General features: G+C 52.2%; 1 protein-coding gene across 1 annotated transcript in view; it reads right to left on the bottom strand.

Moving 5' to 3' along the window:
* Positions 1-414: 414 nt before the first annotated feature.
* Positions 415-27,970, bottom strand: part of MED27 (mediator complex subunit 27) — a 199,184-nt gene continuing 171,628 nt past the window's right edge. The window contains exons 6-8 of the mRNA XM_060153990.1: positions 21,117-21,158; positions 3,196-3,273; positions 415-977 (exon numbers count right to left, since the gene is read on the bottom strand). Of these exons, the coding sequence (XP_060009973.1) occupies positions 843-977; positions 3,196-3,273; positions 21,117-21,158 (255 nt within the window). The 3' untranslated portion in view covers positions 415-842. The remainder of the gene's footprint in view (positions 978-3,195; positions 3,274-21,116; positions 21,159-27,970) is intronic.

Here is a 27,970-nt window from a genome sequence, read left to right as displayed (position 1 = left end):
AAAAGAACAATCCATTTTTCAAGCCGCTGAAATGTCTTTGAAATGGAATATTTGCCAACACTCCCCTCTCTCCCGAAAGCAAGAAACAGGGAAATGTGTCCTCAAAAAGAATTATTTCAGGGCTTCCCTGGTGGCGCAGTGGTTGAGAGTCCGCCTGCCGATGCAGGGGACACGGGTTCGTGCCCTGGTCTGGGAAGATCCCACATGCCGCGGAGCGGCTGGGCCCGTGAGCCGTGGCCGCTGAGCCTGGCCACAGTGAGAGGCCCGCGTACCGCAAAAAAAAAAAAAAAAAAAAAGAATTATTTCAAACGCAGACATTACTAAGTTATTTTTCCTTCAAAAGGCCCACCAGATCTGCTCACATGTTCACGGAACTGAACGTAAAAGGTACTTTAAGAAACCGGAGACAAAGCCTTGTCCTGGGTACAAAAGGTTTATTGCTTATAAAAATAAGTTATGGAACAAAACAAAAAACTGAGCACGACACAAAGGCTCATTCCAACTATAAAATGACTTAGAACATGGATCCAGGCGGGTCGATGGACTAGTACTGCGGACATACACGGGAGAACATGCTGCCTAACTTCCTTATAGTGGGTCCTGAGACGGTCCCTTTGCCGTCCACGCGCCAGTGCAGGTGTACAACGGTCCCATTAACAGAGACGGATCTGCTCTTCAGGAAGCTCGGCCTTAGCGCACGACATGCTGTTTTGCGGAAGCGAGCGGGCGGCGGTACTGCTATCCGGGCCGCAAAGACACGTCTGAGCCATCGCTGTGACTGAGGGCTTGTCTGGGAAGGTGCTGGATGGGGGTCTGCGGGCTGGCCCGGGGCCGGGGCGGGGTTACTGCCGGCAGGTGTCGTGGAAGGCTTCGAGGGTTCGGAAATCCCTCCAGGTCGGGGGAAGGCCGTCCTGCAGGAACTTCCCGCAGCGCTGGCATGGGGCCTGGAACAGCTTCATGTAGCTCCTTAACCAGGTCTAAAAAGAGAAGCGAGGAAAGAAACGACAGAAATGGGATCCGGGTGCTTCGGACGTCATCCTTCCTGTCAAGCCTAACCACCACCAGGACAGAGAGCCCGAGGTGGCTGTGACCCCCAGGAGGTGCCCTGGGATTCTACAGCAAGCTCTGTGCAGAACCCACAAGGTCACAGCACTGCTGATGCTCAGTCCCGGCGCCCTGGGCCCCTCCCCACTAAGGGGACTTTAAAATAGAAATCCCTACTCTCAGGCAGGCAGCACTCCCGGAGGAGCGGCCGCGAACCACGGCGCAGCCTCACGGCCCGGCGGGGGCATGACCACATTTCCTCTGAGTCCCGAACGTCAGCACTGATCCTCTCCTTGTTCACCACCCAGAGGTGGCCACAGACACGTGCGGAGAGAGGGTGAGTGGAGAATTCCCCACTAAGGTCAACGTGCCTTCCTTCTGCTCTGATGTCAGAGGTCACCACTCACTGTCGCAGCGTGGCCCGACACACCTGGGGGGAGGGCAGGGACAACCTGGTACCACATAACGTAATCAATGGCAAGTACACACCGGAGGGTGCAGAGTGCAGAGGTCCTTCGGGCATCACACATGAGGACGAGACCCTCATAACTCAATGCTCAAACTCAAGGAGACTCACAACCGTACCAACCCAAGCCCACAGCGACAGGCCAGCGAGTGAGGCGAGCTCCCACTGCGACGGGGGTGTGCGAATCTTGTCACTTAACATCCTCCTGAATCAGGCAAGAGGAAACTGCTCTTGGGGCGGTCGGCCGAGTGGACGGATACAAACGCTTCTGCTTCAGCACAGCTGCCTTCCTGGTGGCAGACCGCGGCTCACCCACCCTGTCCCCCTTCCAGAGGCTGGGGTTCAAGGTTTTGGCAATAAACATGAGGATGTCAGTGGATCACTCAGTCAAACTATTTATTCTTCCCAAACCCCAAAGTCAGTTACCAAAGGGGAACTGGGCATTACCACACGTCAGGTTAAAGAGCAAGTCTTTCGATCCATCCAGAAAGGAAGTACCCGCTAGAGACAGCCAACTGCAACAGTTCTCTCTACACGAGAGCGCCTGCGCGACGACTCTGCTGAGCCCCAGGTCTGCTTCTTCACCTCCCCAGCGTGTGGGCCCATCAATGAGCCAGGCTGTATTTTCTGAGAAATGAACTACAGGCTCCTAGAAGCGTAACTGCGGCAGCAAACGTGACGAGGTGGATCGGACGAGCAGAACTCCGCCTGGCTGTTGGCACTGAGCAGCGCCTGCTGACGGGCCCATTTGCTGAGTATGTTCTCTAACGGGCAGCCTTACCGGCCAGAGTTGAGATGGGGCAGCCTTACTGGCCGGAGTTGAGATGGGGCAGCCTTACCGGCCGGAGTTGCAATGGGGCAGCCTTACCGGCTGGAGTTGAAATGCGGCAGCCTTACCGGCCGGAGTTGAAATGGGGCAGCCTTACTGGCCGGAGTTGAGATGGGAGCGTTAGCGGCAGGGAGAGACGGAGCCTAGCGACGTGAGAGCACGAAGCCCCGTCAGCGTGGTGCTGAAACAGCTGGCCACGTCTGCCAGGATACGGTGGGGCCAGTTGTTGGCCCTGCTGAGACGGACTGGAGGGCGTGTGATCAATCAATGAATTGGCTCCAGGGGTGGGAGCCGGGGGCAGAGGGGAGTCCTGACGTGCAGGACCGATCTCCAGCACGTGAATATTCTGGTTCAATGTCAAGTCACCGACGGCCGAACAACCAGCTCGAGAAATTCTGAACATTAAACGAGAGCTGGTGGGAGCCGACCCCAGCACACCGGGGGGATGGCTGTTTCTGGGTCACTCCCCATCGTGAGCTCTGACCTGGAAGTCTAAGGAGTAGGGGTCTTGGAGGAACGGTGTCACGGTACCTGCTCAGCGCCAAGCACAGGGCCCAGCACAGATCAGGAGCTCGATAAATACCTACTGACTAAATCAACATTGGAAACTGTGCTGGAAGGTCACTTCTGAAACCACCATGTGTTCGGCAATGATAGGAAACACCAGCTAATTAAGCAGGACATGGTTTCTCCTAGATCTCTTCCCAGTTGAAAGGAAGTATCATTTCCAAACTGGACCGTCTCCCCCCTGCGAGGCCCTTGCGAGCTAAAGACGGTCCAGCTACCTTCCGAGCTGCCTGTTCTCACTTAAGGAGCCAAGGCTCAAGGGGGAGATGTGACTCCTTAAGCCACTTACCATGAAGGATCGGACCACGACGTCGGGCATCTGGGGCAGCTGGTAGTGGAGCAGGGCGGTGGTGGCATGGTCCGTCACCTGGGAACCAAGGACAATGCCTGGGTTAGAGCTACTCGGAACCAGCACAGAGAAAACAAGATGAAGGTGCTCTTTTTATATGACGTCTCGTGGAGGAAAAGACATCTAATAAAATCTGAAGGTTGAAAATTAGTTAGCAAAGTTGGGGGCAGGGAAGGGAGGGGAGGTGCGTTGTAAGCAGACAGGACCCAGGTAGTCAGGCCCGGAAGCAAGCGAAGTGTGGAAACTTCCAGCAACTCCAGACAGGCTGCGGCACCTGAGAGAGGCGTGGCCAGAGGTCAGCGGAGAGGTAAAGAGATGGCAGATCACAGCCACTGCGTGGAACACCGCCTGGACGCAGAGGCTTGTTTCCAACTGTCCATATTCGACTTCCTCTTTACCCGGGAACAGTTTTCCTGCCGGCCTAACTGGGCTTTCTACTTCCTTTAATTCCCATTCTGGCTCATAATTTGTAGCCATACAGATTCTGTGACTGTGACCTTGATCATTTCTGATGATCTTTCCCTGAGGCCTCACAGATCCTGCTGTTACCTTTCTGAAAAGCCGTGTCACTCCCAGTGTGGTCCCGTCTGACCAGCTCCCTGGAAGCTGTGGTCTAGTGGGCCATACCCACTGACCCATAACTCCCCCAGCAGGGCCAAGGGCATGACGGCTTTAAGTTCACTAGAGGCATCTGGGGACCAGATAACAACGTGCACTAGGTTTAAGTCCCAGCTGTCTGCTGACCTGATCCAACTACTTAATCCCTCTGGGTCTCAGTGTCCCTCCTGAAAAGCAAAGGGTTCGTCTAAGATCCCCTGTAGTTCTGAAATATGATGACACCATGGATTGCTAAGGCCTGCCATCCATGACCGAATTAACAGATTATTCCTAATTTGATAGTTGTGCTCAAACTCATGGTTTATTTCATTGTCTTCATGCGGGGGTCTTGCCATTACAAATGTTGTGGGCAAAGAGCAAAACGAAACAAAAAAACCCCGATAAAATGATTAACTTTGTGAACAAGAGTGAACACGGTGTGCTGACGGGCCTCAGCAGCAGTTAAGCAAACTGACCAGGTGGAAACCAGCAGGGCTGGTCCAGGTCCTGCACGGGGAGCTGCAAATGATCCAGAAATTAGTCCAGCTGTGTGTCCACACCCAAGGCCAGGGAGGCTACACCCTGAAGAGTGAGGATGCAGGCTCCCCAGTTCACCGAACCGCTAAGATGCGATTTCCCCTGGGATAAAATGGTCATGCACGTGAAGTGCCTACCCTCCAGCTGTGCTTCAGGCCCGCCTGCCCCCTCTCTTCTGCTCTCCCCGGCCCCCGGACTAGCCCTCTTTCCTTCTGGACTTTCATGGCCTGCCTGGCGGCTGGTGAACCCCGCTGGACGATCAGCTCTGTGCAGGCAGGGATCACGCTCGTCCAAGTTCATGCTGTGTCCCCAAGGCCTAGAACATCACCTGGCATCTAGCAGGTGCTCAATACATATTTGTTGAATAAAGAAATAAACTTAAAAGTGGCCACTCATCAAAGGCCACATACCGGAAACACCTGTACTGGCTTTCTTGCAAATACAGCAACGGTTCACATATCCAACATTGCTGAGAAATTCTTACCCAAATGACTTTCAAGATAAACGGCACTTATTCCTTCAAGTGCAAAGACTGTTTTATTTTAAGCGTTTTTGACAGACAGCTTTCTAAAATGAGCAATGCTTAAAAAAAAAAAAACAGTAGAATGATAACTTGGCAAAATGGCGGGTAGTGATTGGTGGGGTGAAATGAACGGCTCCAAAATGCAGCAAAGCAAACTGGGCCCCGATGATACCTGCTTAAAGCTTGGTTCTCACCCATCAAGATGCCTTGCTAAAAAAAAAAACCCACACAAGTGCCATTTATAGGCTGATAAGACATTCCTTACAATCACATGTGCCGTTACAAAAGAAGCCAAGTTTCCGGAGAATTCCTTCTCCTGCCCCTACTGTTTATTTTACAAGCCTCTTAGAAGCCCCAGCCTGCATACAAGCGCGCAGAGCAGGGGTGCCGTGTGTCCGCTGTCCCGCGGCTGCGGGTGTGCTCCTTTCCCAAGATGCAGAGGCTCCGCCTCCAGCCCCTGGACGAGTCTAGATCCGTCCATTCTGGTACCTCGGGCGCCTGGCCTGGGGCCCGAGTTCCCAAACACACGGATCACCCAGAGGCCACGTCCGAGGCCGGGAGGCTTTGTCTGCATGCTTTCTTTGCTTTTCTTTTTACAGTTTTAAGCACGGATGACCAACGTTTAAAATTCAGAAAATGTCCCTAACTTGGATCCTCGGCTTCTCAACACACTGGAAGATCTGGGGGCAGTAACAGTGCGCCTGCCTGATGGGCTGCTAATGAAGATTAAATCAGTCCAACCATATGATGGGCCCTGTGACTGTGACCTGGCCCTGCCCACTGGCCCCCACAGATCCAAGTGGCCACCATCAGCGGGAGATAAGGAGGGGCAGTGCCTCTGGGCAGGGCAGGTACCTGCAGTTCGCGCTGTGTGCCCAGTCTCACACCCAGCCCGCTTCCCTCGTGCTACCTGCCGGGCCCCTGTGGCCTGTGGATTTTAGGGCCTTTACCCAAACAGCGCCAAGCATCTCTGCCCCTCACCCTCCTGTTCGCTGGGTGCCTGGTGGGGCAAACCTGTGCTCATCTACCCCTCCCTTCCTTAGCTGGCCTCTGGACTTGACCTCTCCTGGCTGAGTTTTGATAACTGCACGGTGCTAAGCCAGGCAAGGCATCATGTTAATTACAGGGGCATCTAAGGCGCTCTTTCAGACCTGTTCCTCCTGTGTTTGTTTTCAGCAATGACCGGCCATCCACCCAGCAGCCTAAGCTGGAAAGCTGGGCTTTTCCTCCCACTTGTACTCAAGCAGCCTCTTGCATTATAGCTCATTTATCTGGAATCCCTCTACTTTTCCCCAGCCCACTGTCTAAGCTTCTGCCTCTTCCTGTCAGGATGACCAGAAGAGCCCCAACTGGTTTCCTCTGGCTGTGGCACCCAGAGGGGGTGTTCTGTGGCAAGGGGTCAAGTCTGTGGCTCTGGAGGTGTAAACTCTGGCTCCACCTCTTCCAGCAACGCCACCTTGGGCAAGTCACTTCATCTTTCTTAGCTGCAGTTTTCCCATCTGGAACAGCGGGATAACAAACATTACCCATCACCTGGGGTAATTGTGAGGATTAAATAAAATAACGTGTGCACGCTGTTCAGTAAATATTAGCGATTATTACCACTAAGCTATAAATCTAACTACGTCACTGCCCCACTGAAAACCCTTTCAGAGCATGTGAATGCACTCAGCGTAGAATCCAAAAGTGCAGACATGCAGGACCTGGTCCGGCCTCCTCTCCCCTCCCCCTCCTGCTTCTGAGAATGTTTCAGCTCCCTGTGCTCCACCTCCTCCCCTCCCTCCTCCCCTCCCCTCCTCCCTCCTCCCCTCCCCTCCCTCCTCCTCTCCCCCCTCTCTCCTCCCCTCACCTCCTTCCTCCCCTCCCCTCCCCTCCCTCCTCCCCCCTCTCCCCTCCCCTCCCTGTGCTCCACCTCCTCCCCTCCCTCCTCCCCTCCCCTTCCCCTCCTCCCCTCCCTCCTCCTCTCCCCTCCCCCTGCTTGGCTCCTCTTCCTCTTTCTGGGCCTGGCCTAGATCCTTGTGCTTCCTGACCGGGTCATGTCCCTTTACTCAGACCTTGTCTTTCATAGCATTCCTGACAACTGAGCTTGTATAATTATTATTTTTTTTTGCAGTTTGGGTTTAGTGTCAGTTTCCCTAACTTGGCTGTGAACTCTGAGAGGCCGGACACCATGTCTGCCTAGTGCCTGACACAGAGGTTTTCGAGTCGTGTGTTGACTGAACAGATGATCCCTTCTGTCTCTGAGACGTCCAGGGAGACTGGCTCATGTGAGGTTTGGGGACGGAGACAAGGGCCTTAGTGGGGTGGAGAGTGGGAGACAGGAGCTAAGGACGCTGGACCCTGGTCTACCCTTACTCTGCTGGGAATCTTGACCTTCCATCTGCTGGGAGTTGCTGGGGTTCACTGGCCGGTTCTTCCCTCCTTCCTGGCACGGGGGAACTTTCTGGTCTCTCCTGGAGTTGGGCCACGGGGCTAGTTCTGACCGAAGCATCAGGAAGCGGAAGGGGCGTGTGCTACTTCCACAGGAGATGGTGAAGAGCAGATGTGGACCCTCCAAGACTCCCCTCCCCCTGCAGTGCTGGGAGCCACTCCCTCAGACGGTGCATCTGCAGGGCGGCAGAGCCTTCGTGAAGCGGAGCCCAGCCCTCCGACAGCTCGGGATGGGTGTATGGTGGGAGCAAGAAATAAACTTTTATTGTTTGAACAAGAAAAACTATGAGGTCTGTTTGTTACAGCAGCCTTCTCTCTCCTCTTCAGACCGAAATACTGTACCCTCCTTGGATTATTCATTTCCCGTCTAAAAGATGAGCCAAGGCCTTTGCCAGGTCCAAGGGTCCTGTAAGCGGCGGCACACACACATCCAAGCTGCGACCTAGGAAGCCTCCAGAACGGGGCCGCGCGACATGTGGTTCACGGACCAGTAGCAGCAGCATCACCTAAGAACGTGCTGGAAATGTGAGTTCTTGGGCCCCAGTGTAGACCTGGAATCGGAATCTCTGGGTTGGGGCCCAGAAATCAAGCCGGACTCTCCAGCTATTCTCAGCGATGCTAAAATGCAGAAAGATGCAACTGTTACTTGGCACCCAGATCCCCTGGGGGTCCTGCTACCGAGCAGCTGTGAATTACGCAGGTAGGTGTGGGGCGGAGCTGAGACTGGGCACTTCCAACAGACCCCAGGCCTGGCCCTGCTGCGGCGGAGGGGCCGCAGGCCGCTCAGGGGGCTGAGGATTCTGGGCCCTACAGGGAAAAGGCACTTCATTCTGGGGCACGACACAAAGGACTACAAACCCAAAGGAGGGCTTGTCTTTCTCAGGAGTCACAATGAACCATACTACCCAAACTTCATAATGGCGCTGTGGAAGGAGGGGCTGGGCTGGCAGTGGTGAAGTATTTTCAAAATGAAATATTTTCACAGTGGGTGGCGGTGGGCTGGGAGGGTTTTCCTTCCTTCTGAAAGTGCTCTTTCAGGACTGCGGGGTAATTTTATTAACCTGTGGGGAGCCACATTAATGAGAGCTTACTGTAAGGTCCGTTGGCCTGGGGGTAAGAGAAAACATCGACCAGTATGAGGTAGGAGAGGCATCGGGACATAACGACCTCACCTGTTCTGGGAATCAACAAGAGACTCTAACTTCCTGCCCAGAAAACAATGGGGCTGACGGGAAGGGAAAATGGGCTTACGCCCCACAACAGACCAACCAACACCTGGCCCTGCTGTATCCTCACCAAATAAGGAATTACCCTGTATAGCAACCCCCCCTCCCCTTGCAAGCCGCCTTCTGCTTTTACCCCAATAGAAATCCCCCTCATCCAGGACTGGGCGCGACTTCTCTGGCCCCTCGGACCAGTGCACCTCGCCCGGGAGCGCTCCCTCATAAAGCTCACTTGAAGCTTTCCTCTGTTTCGCGGTGCCGTTTGTTAAGATCCGACCTTACACTTATGATGTCTGTGTCCCGCTCATTCAATCCCCACCATAGCTGAGGCGGGTGCTCCCCTGCGTCCATTTTAGAGACGAGGAAATGGGGACTTACAGAGCTTGGGAAGATGCCCCGGGCCACACAGCTGGCGAGCGGCAATGGGTACGTGGGCCCAGACCCTGCAGGCCCAAGCCTACACCGCCTCCCTCCTAGACACCCTGGCCAGCTCTCCGGTTTGCTGATAAAGGCACACGTCCCAGGGGCCCCGGTGTCATCTGCCCATCACCTCCCAGCCCAAAAGTCTAAGGCAAGCCAGAGGCCCACCGCCAGGCGCAGGTTAGACCTGCAAATGTGGCTGGTGGGTAACAGGCTTCTAAGAGCAGAAAAAACTGGATTAACTAGAAAACGTGCTTCTCCAGAAGCGGCTGGAGTCACGCACCAAAGCTCTGTTTTGGCATCTGGCTCCCAGGCAGGGCACGGAATCAGTTTGTACATTACTGGGCGGGCAATCTGGCCAAATTCAGCCTCTTTCTTCAAAAGGCCCAGTATATTCTCTTAATTGCCAAATGGTGGCAGCTTTTTCTAGTGCCGACATGATCGTTTAGTTTCTTCAACTTCCCATCACCAATTTTAATAGAAGGAAACAAAGCTAATTTGCTCTTACGTTTTCCCTCCCTCCCTCCCAAACTTCCCCGACTGGTTTTCAGGTTCCCGACTGGTTTTCAGGTTCCCGTGGCTGAACTCCAAAGCAGCAGGTAAGACATGGTTGTCAGATGTTGGAGAAATTCACCTGCAATGATCTTCCTTTTTGTCAAAGCATTCCACCTTCAATATTTTTTTGTTTCCTGCTTTTCAACAACAAAGTTGTTTTTTTTGCTCAGCATCCCAGATGTGGGAAAAAACAGGCCTGGGGCAACAACAAAAAATTGCTATTAACTAATTTAAATCGACTCTGGACCAGTCTGGCCGCGGTTCGGGTCCCATTGTGATGCCGAGCTAATGAGATTCCCCTGGGAGATGAAAGCCACCCTGTCTGGCGGCTGAGGCCACAGAAGGGCACTAATGCTCCCGAGAAAGGGAGGCCATTCATCCACCAGTGAGTGCTGGTTTGAAAAGAGCTCCGAAAAGATCAAAGCAGATGGCGAACCCAAGGAAAGAGGGAGGAGAAGACATGAAAGTAACAATCAGCCAGGGAGACAGGGGATGCGGCAAAGAGGAGTGGGGTGCGGGGGAGAGGCCGGGGGCAGAGACTGTGCTGAAACCAGCAAGGGCGGGAAGAGGACGCGCACGGAAAAACAGGGCGACTCCAAGGAGTACGCAGACACTGGGGACTTCGCCAAGAAATGTCCCGTTTCATCTCAAGGCAAAGAAAAACTGCAGATGCTCTGGCTTCGTCTGGGGTGGGCACCTCCTCCCCCTCAACCCCGTCCCGAGGCTGGACTGCAGGTGACTTATTTACTTAAAGGAGGGCGGCATTTCTTTTGCTGCCAACACACCCACTTTGCTTTATGAACCTTACTTTCAGTTTTCTCCTCCACCAACCAGGGCTTACTGAAATTCCCTCTCCCCCAGGCTCAAAGAGGCAGAGAAAGAAGGTCTTCCAGCACCCAAACTGATGGGGAACCCAGCTCAGAAAGGGAGAAAGGAATCTTTCAAGAGACCTTGGAACAGCTGCCGGTCAACACACTGAAGAAGACGACTCCAGTCAAACCACGTCCCCAAAACTCCTCCACCATACTGTGTGCAAAGAGCTTCTGACGCCTAGAGGGTCCTTCGGAGGTCAGGAGTTATTTAACCCTAATGGAACCGCCTGCACTAACGGCAGGTTTCCAAGTCGACGTCTACTGAGCACCAGCTCTGAGCGAGGGCTGGTCTACACCACGCGGCCCAGTGAGGAGCCTGGGCTTTGGGGCCAGACTGCACAGATCTGCAGTCACTTAAGAGCCGGGTGACCCTGGACAACGATTAAATGGGTCAGTGCAGGGAAAGTGCTTGAACAGTGCTTGACAAATGGCAAACACCCACCAAATGGGAGTCATCCTATCTTTTCCTCACCATCCCCACAACCTTGTGATGGCACTACAAATGGAAGACAACTTCCACTCCAAGCGAGGGAGCAAAGTCACAGGGAGGTTAAGTGACCTGCCCAAGCCAAGCAGCAGAGCAGGGCCCTAGGCCTTCGGGGGACAGAGGCTGTGGGAGTGTGTGGGAAGGTGGCACATGAGGCCATCTCCTCCCTACTGGGGAACGGACCACAAGACTCTTAGGGTAGAGGTGGGACTCAGTCCCAAGTCCGTTCGCTTACACCTCAGCTCTTACCACGTACACAGCTGTCCCTCTGCCTCACTACCAAAAGCTTCTGCCCATCTTACTCAACCACCTACCCTGAACAAATCCCGACACAGGACCCTCAAGAAGATCTCAAGACTGAATGAGTCTCCCTGCCTTGCAGAATGACAGGAGGAAACGGGGCAAATGAAAGCCGGCAGTGTTAAGTCAGGTGGGCAGGCATACTACTCAAGGAAAATCAAAAGTACAGCCTAAGGGGGGGGGGTGCTAAGAAAAGGGGGAAATCCCGCTGTTGTAGTGATGGCTTTGGCATACAGAGCCCACTCTTCTTCCCACCTGGGCCCTCCTTGAGCTGTGAGGGCAAAGAGAACGGCTTCAAGTCCAGCAAGACTATTTTCTGCTGAAGGTCAGCCCCTTAGAGCCTGGGTTTTATGGCGGCCAGACAGACTCTGTTCCTTATCCACAAGGGAAGAACAAAGGACAGAGTGGTGGTACACAGAGAGGATCAGTGAGACGCAGGGATGGGACCAAAACTCTCCTAATATATTATCATCCCCCAGCCGTTTCCTCTTTTAAAAGGCAACAATGTGTTGTATTTCTTGGTGGCCCAGGGACTGTCCTCGGGGATTCCTGAGTCCACTAAGGTTGTAGGCATCGTCCTGACTCTGTGCGGGCTTCCAGGCTGGAGGGGAGAGCTTGCAGTGCAGCAGAGGTGAGGCGTACAGACTCTGGAGGCGGGCTGCCGGGCACCACCCCCCAGCTTCTGGAAGGCTGTCTAGGCTGGGGGCCAGGACCTGTGCTGTTAAAAAGCTCCCCCGGGGGATTCTGATGTCAGCAGTGTTGGGGAACCACAGGTGAACGGGCCGCTGCAGGTCTCTGCCCACTTCCCACCACCAGGGGGCAGGACTGCAGCCACACAGCGCGGGGTGGGAGCTGAGCCTGGACACTGGCTCCAGCAGCTAGGTGGCGCTCTTCCCAATGCAACGGACTAACGGCACTGAGTACATTATCTTACCTGCCAGCACGCAGCCCACGAAGCCCAAGCCCTCCCCGGCTGAGCTAGGAGAGCTGGGGCCTCTGCCTATTAAAAGCGTGTCCCGCAAGGTTAATAAACAGGAAAAGTTAAGTACAAGTGTTTAGAAGTTGCTTATTTAAAAGAGAAGTCTGGTAGACACCCAGATCTGGCTCTCTTCCAGTCAATACCTGCTTCCACATACTATGAAGAGGAGCTTCTCTCTGGCCTGTATTAATGTGAACAAAAGGGAAAGAAGACCCGGAGCCGTCGGGAGGCCGGGGTACAGTCCTAGGTTCATCACCAATTATCTGGGTGACCCTGGCCGCATCACTCCCCCCGCTGGCCCTTGGTAAAAGAGCACGAGGCTGCGATCACTGGGCGCCTCAAGGTCTAGGTTTTCGGTGGACACCACTGCAGGGCCTGCCTGCACGCCCGCCCCCCCAGGGTACCTCAGTGCCCAGCTCCACCCTCAGGCCAACCAGCGTCAAGTGAAAGCCCTCTGTTCTTTTAAAAAGGACACGCTAATCCCAGCAGGGGGCAGGGGCACCAGGTTCCTGCCCCCCTCCACCTGCTGCCCTGACGTGATGTCACGGGGTCCTCAATTTCTGGGCCAGTTACCAAGAGCTCAGAACCAGGGAGACGATCAGCACAGCACTATTCTTGGGAACCTCTTCCCATCTCGGTGGGTTTCAAAGAGACTCTGGAGCGCAAACTAACAGGCAGCAAAGCCAAACATTTGTCACTTAGTCGCACACATGCTGGTCCTGCAAGTCCAAGAAATATAAATAAACTTTCATCTGCTGGATATGCTTTAATGCTATACAAGGAGATCAATCCAAGAGTTTGGGTCTCTACTCCGGGGTTTGCCAAAGACAGACCCACCCTTGACGAGAGGGACACTAGGAATCTCTCCAAAGGAGAAAATTCTTTGTGGGTCTGGGAGTCAAAGATGTGAACCTAGCGTGTTAAATGTTTAAAGAGACAGCAACCCTGCCAGCAAAGCTGCTCCCAGGATGAGCACTGGTTTTATGAAGAATATTTAAAACAGCCCCAGAAGTGCTCATTTCATAAAAAGAGGAACCGTGGTTATTTCAAAATTGAAGGCTATGAAGCCAGTCCTGAAAGTGCTGGGGGCAATGGGGAGCAGTGCAGAGACTGGCTTCTAAAACCGGGAAGAGTCCAGGAGAGCGGAAGCGCGGGGCTTTAGCTTTTATTATGCAGCTGGAGTCTCTAATCTGTGCCCTGGATTCGTGTGCCACGGGTTCGGCAGGCTGAGAGGCCCAAGGAGGAAGCACCACGGTCCAGGGGGACCAGGGATTTACTTAAGACAGGATCAATACTTCCTTCTCTGCTGATGAAGGAGTCATTTGCATGGGCTCTGAAGGGCTTAAAACTGTCCACCGGAGCCTGGCAGTGCCGCTCGGGATGAGACCAGGGGCAGGGCTGTCTGGGTCGGAACTGGGGAGGGGGAGACAGACACTGCTGCTCCATCCTGCTTCAAGCCCCCTGTCACAGCTTTGAGATCCAGCTCTGTCTGAGAAGGATGATATCTCGTCTGTGAAGTGCAGAACATGGCCTGTGGCACAGAACAGGGCCTCCATAAAGGAGTTTCTGTTTGGTGTGAGGGGTTCCAACCCCACCCTCTTCAAAGTCCCAGCCAAGATGTCACTGAGGCCCCAAAGGGAAGCCCCTCAACTCCCAGGACCCTTGAGAGCAGGCTGGGCGGATCCTCCAGAGGCAGCTGTGCCTCTCCCAGGTGTTAACGTGGGGTGCCAATTCCGTGAGGCAGGTACTCTTATGATCTCTGTTTACAGATGAGGGAACTGAGGCAAGTGAGGCCACGCCGAGAGCAGCGGTCAGCTGGGGTCTGAACACGGGACAGCCCAGCTCCCAGCTGCCAGACGGCCCACTGGGGGGAACGTGACAGGAGGCCGGCCAGGACGGGGGAAGGGACACTGGGTCTCACGGGGGGGCAGACAGACATGCTGCCAGGAAGGTGCCCTCAGCGGCGGGCGGCCTGTGGGGTGGTGGGAAGGGGCCCGGGAGGGCAGGAGGCCGGGCTTCCCAGAAGCGGCTGCTGGGTTCTGACCCGGGGCACACGAGTCTCGGGCAACACCTCAGGAAGAAAGAAGCTGCGAGATGAAGGCAAGTGCTCTGCGCCTCCCTAACGGCAGAGAACCACAGACCGCTTCCAGCGGCGGGCGCGTGGGCGTTCCGGCTCCACTCTCACCGTCAAACTGGGGCGTGGGCTCTTGGTCATCACCACCCTCAGCAGCGGTAGAGGGAGCCCTGCAGAGGGAAGGTGCTGGGGTACCATAAGGGGAAAACAAGTGATCAAATCTACCCCGGGTTTCGGAGCTTGCGAATCTTCAAACACGACCCTTAGGAGGCAAGGTGGTGATAAAGGCTCTTGAGCTGCAGCGTGAGTGGAGTGACCCCCTGCCCTTCTCAGCTCCCAGGGACCTGGGCTAACCCTTCACAACGTCCCCTCCCCTCTTCCTTCTGCAGACCCAGCCCGGTCAGTGTGGTCCAGCTCTCAGGTTAGGAAGGGGCTGCCCTCCGGGATAACCCTGGAACTGTCCGTCGCCTCTCCTGTCCCAAAGCGTGTCCACAGCCCAATGCTTGGCTCCTGCAGAGTTGCCACCCATGCACGCCCCGCCCCGCCCCGCCCCGCCCCGCCACTGAGACCACGGACGGGAACCTCTCTTCCTTCGTGAAGCTGCCCCCCGGCCCTGCCACCGGTCAAAGTTGCTCCCTCGGCTTTCTGATTGGGGCTGCCAAGACACACGTGTGAGGCAGCGACAGAACACACAGAAACAGGACGCCAAGGCCACCATATACGGTCCATCGTACGCAAGCTCTCCTCTTGGAGGAAGTTGGACAGCGTTTGAGAGAAAAGGGGACCACGAGAGCAACGGGATCCAGAAAAAGCAAAGGGCCCTCCTATGACATGCGACCCCCTTTTGGAGGCTGAGGGGGCCCCTCTAGGCGCGGGGGCCTCTGCCGACGGCCTCACCTGGGCAGGGCAACGGCCAAGGGCAAGGACAGAGATGTGGCCCGCAGCCTTCGGGCTCTCACCACAACCACAGCCTCCTCCGGGGCCTTATCCGTGCTGTTGGAAGAGGGGCTTCTGGAAGGAAATGGAAGTGAGCTGGGAGGAAGAAATCTGAGATGTTCTAGAGCATGAGATTGAGAAGAACTGAACGCCTGTTGACTGAGTCCCTCTGGTGACGTGCGACGCTAGAGCAGGTACAGACACTCAGCCACGTGGGGACAGCCCCGCTTCCCGGGGCTTGGAACGAGTAACAAGTTAGGTCTGCCACATACTGTTTGGGCAGGCACTCAATTTAAGCCAGGTACTCGGTGTCTCCAACCTTTCAGAGAACTGGTCCTTCTAGGGTTCACGCAATCTTGTCTATTGACAAGCACTGGGTGGCCGCTTGATAAAGTCTGCCCCACAGAGGCCAGTGTTTGTATCGAAGCGTGAACGAGGGAGCGAAAAAATGAACGAAGGAGCGAACACAGGAATGAAGAAGCAGTGGTGGCCTGCTCAGAACATTATCCACCACCTGTCCACGGCTAAGCTCTGCACGGGACTGAAAGGGTTACTTTTGCCTCTGCTGCCTCTGGAATAATGACTGTGGACGAACAACCGGACATCTGCGGCTACGACTTTTGTGCTTTGCCTCCAAGTGAAAGAGCTGCGACGCAGGTGCCAGTCCCTCCGACACCATCTCTCTCGTCCCCACCTGCCCACCTGGGGCTGCACACACACACTCCAGCTCTTTCTGGCCTCCCTGCCAAGATTTAATGCAGTAAAAGTAGCTGCAGAGTTGCTCTCGCTCTTCCTAAGTTACTGGATGAAAATGCCCACTGTTTTGAAGTTAGGAGGTTAAAGATCAAAACAGTGAGCGCCCCTGCAGAGTTTAAATGTCAGAAAAATACGAACACGCTTGAAACCGTTCCCGGCTCTTTGTGATTCTGCCCTTTCAGACGGTGCCCCCTATTCCGAAGTTCCATTCTCCGAGTCTGCTCTGCGGGAGGCTTGCCGGCTATAAAAAGCTCCCTTGCCCTAGGACCGAGTGCAGAGAGCCTCCGGGACACCGCGGTAAATGACGGGAGCCTGTCGGCAGCCGCGGCTCCACGGCCAGCTGTCCCCAGCCCTCCACCGCCGGGGAAGGGGGCTAATTGCTGACAGTCCCCGTCACAGACAAAAGGCAGGTCGCGTTTAGCGTCATGCGGTAGGATCTGCCACGGGACCTCGTGTGCTTGTCTTTAACCTGGGGAGCCAGGCACAGCCCGAGGAGGATCTGACAGGCACGTGTTTCCATCCTCTCAGTGCCTGCTGCTATTTTCCAGAAATAAAAAGGCGAGTGTAAGCTTGGCTTGGCTCTGCGAGGCAGTGTCCCCTCCCACCCCCGGCTTTGTCACCTTGAGGGAGAGACCTGGGGGGGGCTTCCCGCCTTCCCATCAGGCCTCTCTCTGCGGCGGCCACCGCTGCTACTTGTGGGCAGGAAAACACACACAACACACAGCAACTGCAACCGCATAATGAGCGCCAAGGAAAGGAAGCGCTGGGGCCCTACCTACAGCAGAGCAACGCGGGGAGACAGCTGCCCCCGTGCTGCTCACAGAGCCACGGTGGCTGCTAGTGTCCCCACCTCAGAGCTGGGGCTGGGGCACAGTTCCGGCGTCTACCCACACGGTTAGGACACTTGGGAACTGTTTCCTGCCCGAGAAATGACCTCTTATCGGTGACCAAGGACCCTCCTTGACTTTGTACTTCCCCAATCACTTTTACTCCTGTTCCAGGTTGAGTCTTTCTGGGTCAGGCTGACAACTGAGCCTCCCCCGGCCGGGTTACTTGGATGGGTGTAAGCAGGCTGATGACGGGCAGAAGGGAACGTTTACCACTGTGCTCTCGAGCAGTGTCTTTCTGGGAAATGCTACAAGCAACATCAATCAGGACACCTCAAATTTAAGTGGGTGGACAGGAAGAAAATAGAATTCTAAGCAAAAGCTGATACTAAAAAGCAGAGTTTGGAAATGTTGCCACCTAATCTTTTCTTTTGGCATTTTGAGTTTGAAATGTTAAACAGCATCCTGTCAACCGGACCAGGCCTTCAGAATCTGCAAGGAACACGGCAGTGCCAGCTTTGCTTTCAGTCTGGCTGTGGAATAGGGAGGGCGGCCCTCTGACCCACAACATGGCCTGAAACTAACACAATGAAATAAGCCCAGTGAGGTCACCCCCCATCGTGATTCCACGTTCCACATTCCTCATCTTCTTTACCAACATCTTCTGCAAGAACAAGATCCCAAGTCCCTGTGAGGCAACGATGATTAGTTGGAAAGCTTTACTGATAAAGGATTAAACTGAATTCTGTACTACGTTATTTTCCAATATATTCCTTAATTTGACAGCAAATGGACAATGTTTCAGTAGGGACGAGCACGGACTCTGTAATCCACTAATTCTTACCTGCCCCTGAAAAAGGAAAAGAACCTCAACATTAGCAGCCTTTTGTTCTCATCAGAAAGCACCATCTCCTGTCTCCAAATTATGGTTCTTTAATCTAGTACAGGTCAGTCTCAGAGGTCAAGTCCATTTAGTTAAAAAATAGGTGAGGGGAGGGATGACAAAGGAACCTCAGAAAGGGCTCTGCATAAATACGGATAACATGCCATTCACCAGTTGAGATAACATTCCCATCTCTACAAATTCATCCATTTTTACTGCTTCAGACACGTTACATAAACTACGAGGAGGGAACTGGCGGGTGCTCCTAAATCTCCCCAACTAACCAATATCAAATTTTAAACACTGCTGCGCTGCGCGTCTAAACACTGCTGCGCTGCGCGTTTAAACGCTGCTGCGCTGCGCATTTGTAATTTTAAACAAATATAAAGAGTGCTTGGCAGGTTATTTTTAGGAGCGGTAGAATAAAAATACAGCACTTTCTCTCCAAATCTATGCGTCACCAAATCTGTGTTTCACACATTTTACAACTTCCTAATAAACTTTCTGCTTGCATTCAAAAATACTTAATACTACACAGAACATTAAAAACCATATTTGCCAAGGCAAGCCTGAATGGAAATTGGACATTGTTAAAATCCCAGGTTATGGGTCTGCGATGCCCGGGGCCTCCGAAGTCATTGCCCGCTTGTTGTGGAGCCAGAGAGTAACTCACTGAAATACCACAGAGGACACTAAGATAAACCAGGTTAAAAAAAAAACAAACCAAAACTGTGTTAACGTTCTTCTTCACTGGGAAAGCGAAACAAGATGCAGATACGAGCAGTGCTCTTTCTCCTCAGAATGCTTTTCAGCCACAGCTGCTGGGGGAAAATAAGATCTGTCAGCAGGGACTAAGTTAGCAACTAAGGCCAAGGCTTTATGCAAGCTGAACAGGTAAAGGCCTTGGGTATGGTCACCTAGATAAGAAGGCCAAGGTTAAAACATCGTTGCCTACACTAAAGCCCACACGTGACTACGCACTTTTTTTTTGGGTGGGGGCTGCGTTGGGTCTTCATTGCTGCGCGTGGGCTTTCTCTAGTTGCGGCGAGTGGGGGCTACTCCCCGTTGCGGTGCGCGGGCTTCTCATCGCGGTGGCTTCTCTTGCTGCGGAGCGCAGGCTTCAGTAGTTGTGGCTCGTGGGCTCAGTAGTTGTGGTGTGCAGGCTCTAGAGTGCAGCCTCAGCAGTTGTGGCGCACGGGCTTAGTTGCTCCGTGGCATGTGGGATCTTCCTGGACTAGGGCTCGAACCCATCTCCCTTGCACTGGCAGGCACACTCCCAACTACTGCACCACCAGTGAAGCCCGTGACCATGTACTTCTTTCCCTTAGGCTCTGGCCCAGGGAGGGAGGCTGTTCTTTCCTTTCTGCATCTAGGTTGCTCAGCTGGGTGAAGGACTGGGGCTGTCAGAAGAGCCAACACTATGATTCTCTTTTTGAAATGAATTTTAAGTTTCGGATTAGTTTCAGATTTACAGAAAAGTTGCAAACATGGTACACATAGCTCCCATATACCCCTCACCCGGTTGCCCCACTGTTAGCATCTTTCATTATCGGGTACGTCCATCACAACTAAGAAACCGGTGTTGGTTACTTATTATTGACTCAAGTCCACACTTTATTTGGATTTCACCGGTTTTTCCATTAATATGTTCTTTCTGGTTCAGAATCTAACCCACGGTAGCACACTGCATTTAACTGTGATAAGATCATGACATTTTCATGCTTACGTAGGCTCCCTAAATGTGTGGCGTTACGCCTCAGACCGCTCCCCAACCCTGGACATCTGTCCTTTGCTTCCCCCTTTCACTGTGAAGGGGCCCAGGGAGCAACGCGAGTTGAGGTACATTAGACACCAACAGAGGGCTGGTCCGTGATGCTCCTTTGATACAGAAGCCCAGTGCTCACTGCTTAACGCGGATGGGCTTTCCTTTTGGGTGATGACAACGTTTTGGAACTGGACAGAGGCGGCGGCTGCACAACAATGTGGAAGTCTAAGAGCTATGGAACTGCTCACCTTAAGATGGTTATGTTCTATGAATTTCACCTCAACTGCAAAAAACCCACCACCCTATGCTAAGCTACCCGGCACGCCCTGGACACAGTTTTTACTCAAGTGGGGATAACTCGGGCCCAGCCTTCAAAATCACATCCTTCCTCCACACTAATCCCTCCACTGGCTTGTCACTGAATTGACAGTAAAATCCAAATTCTGCACCGGGACCTAGAGGCACCTGCAGGGCCGGCCCTGCCTCGCGTGCCTTCCCCGCCGCCCTCTGCCAGCTCCCATCGCACGGGTCCCAGCGGTGCTGGACCGTGCAAGTCCCTCCTCCACAGCAGCTTTCAGGGCTGCTGCTTCCACTGTCTGGGACCCTCTTCCCGTGGCCTTTCGCGTGGCTGGCTCCTTCTCCTGCTTCCCGACTCAGTTTAAATTTTGCTGCATAAAGCCCTCCTGAGGCCACCCTGATGCGAAGGAGGTCCCTCCTGTCCTCGACCACAGCCCCCGGTAATGACCTGGAGTTCTCTTATTGATTCTGCTTCCTTGTTTGTCTTGTTTCCCCTGTATTCCTAGCACCTAGCATAGTGCCTGCCCACGGCAAAGGGGCTCAATAAATAATTGCTGTTGAACGTGAGGAGGCAATGAGTGGATTTACAACCAACTCTATTATTTGCACTGCTGGATGGAAGCGGACACAGAGGACGGAGAGCACAGAAGAAAGTGGCTGGTGCCCTGCAGGGGACCTGGCCTGAGGGCCATGGGAGAAGCCTTCAGAAGCCTCTTCAGAAGCCTTCAGAAGTATTGAGCTGGGCCAGGGAAGGGACCCTTCCACCACTGGGAGCTGGGAAATGGACTTTCTCTGGTCACATTTCATTTTTTTCTGACATTTCCCAGAAAGTATTTCTTGGGGAAGCCCAACAGCTGAAAAAGATGCCACTGTAATACAGAGTGGGGGTGGGGTAGGGCCAGCCCTCATTCCTCAGCCCATCCTCACCCTTAAGGCACCCGTGTAGATTACAGGGCTGTGAGAAACTGAATTTAAAAACTGTGGGTTGAGTCTGAAGCAACTCAAAAGCCTCTGATTTTTTTTTTAAAGGCATAATTTATATACAGTAAAATTTGCCCTTTGTGGGCATATAGTTCGTTCCATGAGTTTTCAAACATACAGTTGTGTCATCACCGTAATTAAGACACAATATTTTCATCACCCAAACATGTTCCCTTATAGCTCTTTGGGGACAATCTCCTTCCCTCACTCCTAACCCCTGGCAACCACTGATGTGATTTCTGTCCCTAATGTTTTCTTTTCCAGAACATGACATAAATGGAATCATACAGTGAGCAGCCTTTTGTGTCTGGCTCTTCTCACTTTTTAAAAAGCCTCTGATTTAAGACCAATGTTTACACCTCGAAGTATTCATATTTCCCTTAGCGCCTCCCGAGGAAGAAGCAAAAAGTACAACTTACCTTCTGGAATACTTGATAGTTGGATTTGGACCATATATCGAGCTGCGGGGGGAGAGATAAAATATCGGCATCAATTTTAGAATTCTGGACTCCAAGAAATGATATTGTAACTACTGTTATTAAGCTTGAAAAAAAAAACATTATTATAGAAAAACAGAATCTTGGGGTTGAAAGGATCCTAAATGTCGAGCCTGAATTTCCTCTTTATCAAACTGTGGTGATTTGAGAAGACGATACGAAGAGGTATAAGAAGTCAACCTGAGGCACTTGCTGCATCCGCAGCCCCGTGAGCTGAGCCCCTCGTTCACTTCTCTAACTTTGACTCCTGCCACGGTTCTCTTGCGTCACCCAACATGCCAAGGTCAGTCCTGCCTCAGGACCTTTGCACCTGCTGTGCTCTTCGCCTGGACTGCTTTCCCCACAAACCCTCCCATGGCTCCTCCTTCACTTCCTTTGGCTCCAACATCACCCTGTCAGAGAGGCATCTCCCAGTTACTCTACAATATTCCCATACCTGTTGTCTTGCTTCTCTTTATTCTTTCAAAAATTAAAAATCTTCACAGCTCTTAAAACTAACTGAAGCTTTTACTTCTTTTGTTTACGTTGTCCTGGCACAGGATCTAGCATGTTACAGGCATGCGTGGAGGAAAACAGCCCCCCGCTGTTGAACACCTGTTCCACGCCAGGCACGCACTGGTCCTTCCACACGCACTGTCCCACTCACTCCCCAGAACGAGCCTGTGTGGCTGGTCCCATTACCAACCTTCCTTCCCAGATGATGAGACAATGGTTCGGAGCCATTCAATTGCCCATGGTAATCTGGAGAAGCTTCTTACGGATGGTCTCACTTGGTGGTGCTCAAACCTGGGTGGCATCAGAAGCCCCTGGGGGAATTTCTTTTGTTTTTTAATATACAGATTCCTTGGTCCCTCCCCTGGAATGTCTGAATTAGTAGGTCTGGAGTGGGCCCGAGAATATGTTCATTTGTTCGTTTGTTTGGACAGCGCTCCACAGGTTCGCTGTGATGGCTGGTCAGGTCGGGAGCCCTGGACCCCTTGGTCAAGGAAACAGAGGTCTGAGATGAAATGTGGGCAGGGTTCAGAGACCAGTCCTCCTCTGGCCACACTTAGTCCTACACAGGGTAATCCGGAGCTCAGTCTAACCAAAACCACTCAGGCTTGACAGGTTGTATGAGAAACCACATCAGTGCCTTCTCACTGTTCCAAGAGGTTAGAACAGACGGAGTACAGCAAAAACAGAAGTACCCCCAACACAGTGCAGATTAAAAGAGGGGCCATCGCTAGGCCCCGAGGGTGCTAACAAGTCAACTTTAATATACGAGTTCAAGAGCTGAGCAAACTGAAACCCCTGGTCAACGGGCCTCTTGAAACCTGCCTGTGGGGTTGGCCAGTGGTCAAGGTGGAAAGCCGAGACACGGCTACTTAAGCCTGTGTGCTGTGTGCTGACTCTGAAGCGTCCGGGAGCACGGGGACCTGTCAGATGGGAAGACTCCTCTAGGAAGACCGGAAGGGAAGCGCTGCGCCCGACGCGGGACAGTTCGGGGTTCTGTTTCTGTCCTGAGGGCTTTCTGAAAACCGCCCTTGGCAATGAAACGTTGGGCTGCGAACAGGCACGAGTGCGGTTCTCCTGGCTTCTCCCTAAGTGGAGGAATCTGGGTGGCGCTGAGGACGCCCCCGTGGACTCGGCAGGGCTCCTGCTGGAGAGGAGAAGTTTAGTGGATCCAAGTCCAGGAACGACAGCGGAGGAGCTGTGATTGAACATTTATTTGAATCTGTCTGCCTCCCCCCCATCCCCACTGCTGGACCATCTCCTTCCTGGATTTCCACACAAGCCCCCACTTGACTCCTCTCCTACTCTGGCTAAACTGCTCTCCAGAAGGCTGGTGTCAATTTTTAGTCACTGCCCCCCCACTTAGGCCAATTGATGGAGTTAAGAATTTAAAAAATCTTAAGGCATTAGATTTTTATTTTGACAGGTTAGCAATTTGCAGGGGAAAAAGTGACATGTTACCTCCAGATAACTCGGAAGGAAACCTCAAAAGAAACATAGGAAGTTAATTCCCTACATTATCAATTTGGCTGAAGAAAACTGTTGGGCAGCAGGTCACATTTGGGAGGATAAGTCAGGTTTCTATCATGATCTTAGTGCCGCGGTTTAGCCCAGGGCTTAACAAATGTAGCATTTAAAGACTATTCAGACATTGTGGAAGGGATAAGAACAACTTTTTGTATCTTTTCGTTTCACCAAATCACTGCCAAGATGACAGCGAGAAGCCGAAGATTCTACATCTAAATTATTGGAAAAGTCACATCAATATCTGAAGCAATAGAGTTCTCTTTCCATTTTCAGCCCACAGCGGCTTCTTCTGCAGTTCTCTGCTGTTTATCCTTCCTGCCTGTTCACATCATACACAGGCTGACATAAACACAGGGCCATGGAAAAAGAGAAAAGGAAGAATCTGCATATAGAGTGAAAAGTTCGCTTTAATTTAAAAGAGAAAATTACATACGTATAAAAAAGCCTTCAGTATCTGCAAAATGTTTTAAATAAAAAAATCACCCAGAGAGAAATACGCACAGGGTTAGTTAAGAGATGGACTCTCTAGCCTGATTGTGGCTTCTGAAAACACACAGCGCTCACTCCAAGTGAGGGTGTTGCTCTTTTTGAAGGCGTTGAAATACATTATTCAGGACCCTAGGGACCAGTTCTGACCACCTGGGATAGAAGGACGCTAGACGACACGCCCTGCTTCCCAGGCGCACAGGGGTGAGAAAGGGATCCGATGACAGTGGCTTCCCCTTTTGCTGTGAAGGTGCAGCAGGCAGCCTGTACTTGATTTTCTGCTAGATTTATGCCAAAGAAAGCCATTTAAGCAGGTGCTCTAGAGTTAGTGCCCTGCCTCTCCTCAGGGCCAGCAGGAAGAGTTCAGAAATTCATTTCAGGGAGCCGGGACTGATGCAAATGAATATTCACTAGTTTCAGCTTATTTGCTACAAAGGAGGGCGTGGCTACCAATTTTTTGCTGGCTGCAATATTCTAAAAGGAGCGTTCTGGAAGCTACAAACTTTCAGCCCCATGAACGAGAAATTATGCTGAACTACAGTGTCAGGGAAAAGAAACTAAGCATCCCCCAGTACTCTGGGCAAGCATCAGAAAGATCTTAAAATGGAAAAGCCAACCTTATGGTAACTGGGGCTGAATCTGCAGTCTTAGGAGAAGCCTGTGGGACTCTGGGGATTAGAATGAGTATTTTACGGGTGGGAATGTGGTCTCTTTTCAGATAAAATGGAAACAAACCCCACAGATGACCAACTGCTTCAGCACAGATTCATCTGCTCTAAGGTTACACGTCAGACATCAAAGGTCCTCTTGATGCACAGGAAGAACTGGTGATAACAGTGACAGTCAAGTTCACTCACCGAAATGAAAAATCCGAATGCCCCAAAATCAGCAGGCAAAGGAACGCTGACTACGATGCCCATCAGCATCTCCGGCACAGCCAGAGAGGGCGGATACCATCTGCAGATGACCACGTGTTCAGCCTGCACTGCACCTGCGTCATCTTTCTAAAGTCTCCCAGCGATCGCACGAGAATGATAAAATTATTTCCAATTCACAGGTGAGGAAACTGAGGCCCAAAGACGTTAAGCAGCTTGTCCAAAATCACATCGTTAACATGTGGTAGAGAATTCAAAACCAGGTGTGTCCCCAGAGGCCCGGCTCTTAACCTGGGAGGCAGATGGCCCTGTACCTAGAATTCAGAGGGAATGCTGACTCCCAGTGGCCCCTAAGCTGTCACAGCTCAAAGTGGTGGTGGGACAGTCTTGCAAAGCTCAAGGTGACAAACCTTTCAGGCCTGCTGACGTGGCAAACATCGCCACTAGAATTCCTTCAGCAGCGAGTGAAAATCACGGCAGCTTACCAGAAAGTTATCAATTCTTCATTTCAAAAAATAGCACAATGAAACTATAAATTATCTAAAGTTAACACTTCCAAATAAAACCCAAGCCTCCCAGGCACTTCAACGTCTAAAGCTTTTATTTATTAGTAGCTTCGTCTTGCAAGGTCAACAGGTGATGTGTCAGTAGGGGGAGGGTGCTATAAACCAGCCATGGTGATGGATTTCTCCATGGTCACCCAAGTTTTCAAAACCACAAACTTCTACTTGGTCATCTGCTTAAGTCTGCCCACCCTCCCCTGGAGAATAAAAAAGTGAACAAGTTTTACAGGTCTGTTCTTCTTCAACTTTTCACTTTCAATCAGGACATGCACTTGTTACTAAAAAACTGCTGAAAGCACAATTTCAGGGCATCCTCTGCATATGAATTAAACCGGATTCCCCTTCCCCGATAAGTAACAAGAGGCCATTTTTCTGAAGGTTGTCTGAACAATTTCAAAGGCTATAACAAATCAAAATGTTCCCTGCATCTAATATCAAATGGGGCTGATGCCAACACTTATTAGAGGAATCCGATTCAAGCTTCTTCCCCCAACCGCCTCGACCCAAACACACACACACACACAACTCTGAAGTGGGAAGAATGCGGGGATCAGAAATTACCCTGGAGGCAGCTCTGGCTGTCTTTGAAGGTTCCCTTTGATACCACCATTTCTTTTCCTCTCTTGTGCTAGGAGGCTAAAAGCGGCCTTTTTAAAATTGATATGGGATAATTAATGAAGCTATAGCATTAACATAACCTAAATCCCCTAATAAGATAAATTCAACCGAGACACTTATATTTTTTCAGCTAAGTCTGACTGGTGTGAAGTCAGGACAATGGCCAGGTATTCAACATGCTGAGTCATGGCTCTCTGCTCCTCCCTGATGACAATGAAGAGTAGGGTGGTAAGTCTTAACAGCATTTTTATATTTTGTTCGAGGAACCTGTCTGCTGGCGCTTGGCATCAAAAATATGCATCACAGGTAAAGACGCAGGACGATCAGGGTAGAGGCCGTGGCTGTTAGTGCAAAGTGAGGGACAGCCTTGCTGGGATTCTAATGGGGGGAAAACCTGCCAGAGCTGGAAATCGGGGTGGCGTGGGGCCACTCTTGTAACAACGGGGCTAAGGACCCTTTCAGAAGCTGGCTGCTTTCGGTCTGGAAGAACACAGACGACTGCACAGGCAGGAGGAATTCGCAGTTCAGACCCCGAAGCCGCGGCGAGGCTTTCCCAGCCACACCTAGTGCGTCAGGGCAGCGATCCACCCCCAGGCAAGCGCTTAGGCACCAGCTCAGCAAATGCAGGGCTGCACCTCTGCAACAGCAAAGCCGCGGGCAATGTGTTCTTAGACCACACCTCAGGCTCCGAAGGCTCCTTCCAAACCTGCATTTTGCTTGGGATGTGCCAGACGGGCCAACACGTTAATTGCACTAATGCTTGTATGCAGATGAATGTGTAAGTTCACATATACCAGTATCAGTACTAAAAAGAGAACACTAATAATGGCCGCACAACCTTATTTTTATCATTTGTAAGGTACTCTGAAAAAAAGGGGTGAATCGAATTGGCTGGGCTTAGATTCTGGGCGAGCTTCTCTGACAAATGCGGTAAATGTGCCTTTAAAACAACAAGTGGGGACTTCCCTGGTGGCGCAGTGGTTGGGACTCCGAGCTCCCAGTGCCGGGGGCCGGGGTTCGATCCCTGGTTAGGGAACTAGATCCCACATGCATGCCACAACTAAGGAGCCCAGGTTCCGCAACTAAGACCTAGCGCAACAAAATAAATAAATAAATATTTTAAAAAAGAACAAGTGGACTCAGTCCTCCTAATCGTGCTCTTCCTGCTTTTAGGGTCCCTGCTTATCTCTAGGCCAATGTATGCAGCTGTGAAAGGAAGCAAGAGGTCTCCTGTACCACCTTTGCGATATGACTCAGAATGCAGGCTCCCAGACACACACTCACTTTCCTTCTGGTGAACAGAGAACCCACGCTAATCCCTCCTTAGGGAGCCACGACCCGTGTGCACGTGCGTGCTTCCTTTATTCTTTATTTACGACTTCACTCCCTGGTGCTCCGTCTAGTGCCCGTCTCTCATTTCTTTTTTTCTTCCGGCTCTCATTTCTGATTCTCCATTCTTCCAGCCCACCTAAAGCATTTTCACATCCCCAGGAGGCTTTTTCATTACCCCCTCCCGCACACTCTTATTCTACTGTGTTTTAGGCACTGAGGTATATCCACAGGAGGGAGAGAGTCTCGGGACAGAGCCTGGACCCTCGAGGAGCCCCTGGCAGATGGAGGTTTGGGACCTGGCTCGGTGAGTGACTGTAGGCAAGTCATTTTACCATGCTGGGTCTCAGTTTCCTTGTCTGGAAGATGAGTCTAACAGTGGTACCTACGGTTCCATAACCACTGGAGGCAAGGTCTGTTTCGCACAATGTCTACCAGACCAAACATGGAGGACGCTAGAATATTCATTAACTGCAAGACAGACATGCAACAAATAATCAGGACGGACTGATCCTAGTACCAGAGGAAGACTGTTCAAAATGCCACGGAGGTTCGAGTGGATGACGATCACTTGTACTGTGAGTAGAGGCAAACCCAGGCCTGCCATCTCCAGAGCCCGTGCTCACAGAAGAGGCCTCTGGGAAAATGGGGGCCGGATGAGAAGGGACAGAGCGCTCAGCCAGTGTAAAGCCAGTAAGCGCGCCAGGTGGATGGGAGGGGGCAAGCGTCCCAGGTCAAGGGCACAGAGCACAGGTGCAAGCGTGGGCAAGAATCTGGCACGTTCTGGGAGCCACAAGTGGTACAAAAGGCTGGATAGTAAAAGAAGAAATGTATGTAGAGAGTGACGGCAGATGAGGTCGCAAAGGCGGGCAGAGGCCAGACCACT

Source organism: Lagenorhynchus albirostris, chromosome 7 (genome assembly GCF_949774975.1).
Source record: "Lagenorhynchus albirostris chromosome 7, mLagAlb1.1, whole genome shotgun sequence".
Classification (NCBI taxonomy): domain Eukaryota; kingdom Metazoa; phylum Chordata; class Mammalia; order Artiodactyla; family Delphinidae; genus Lagenorhynchus; species Lagenorhynchus albirostris.
Note: the sequence above shows the minus strand (reverse complement) of the source record. Positions and strands in the feature narration are given on the sequence as shown.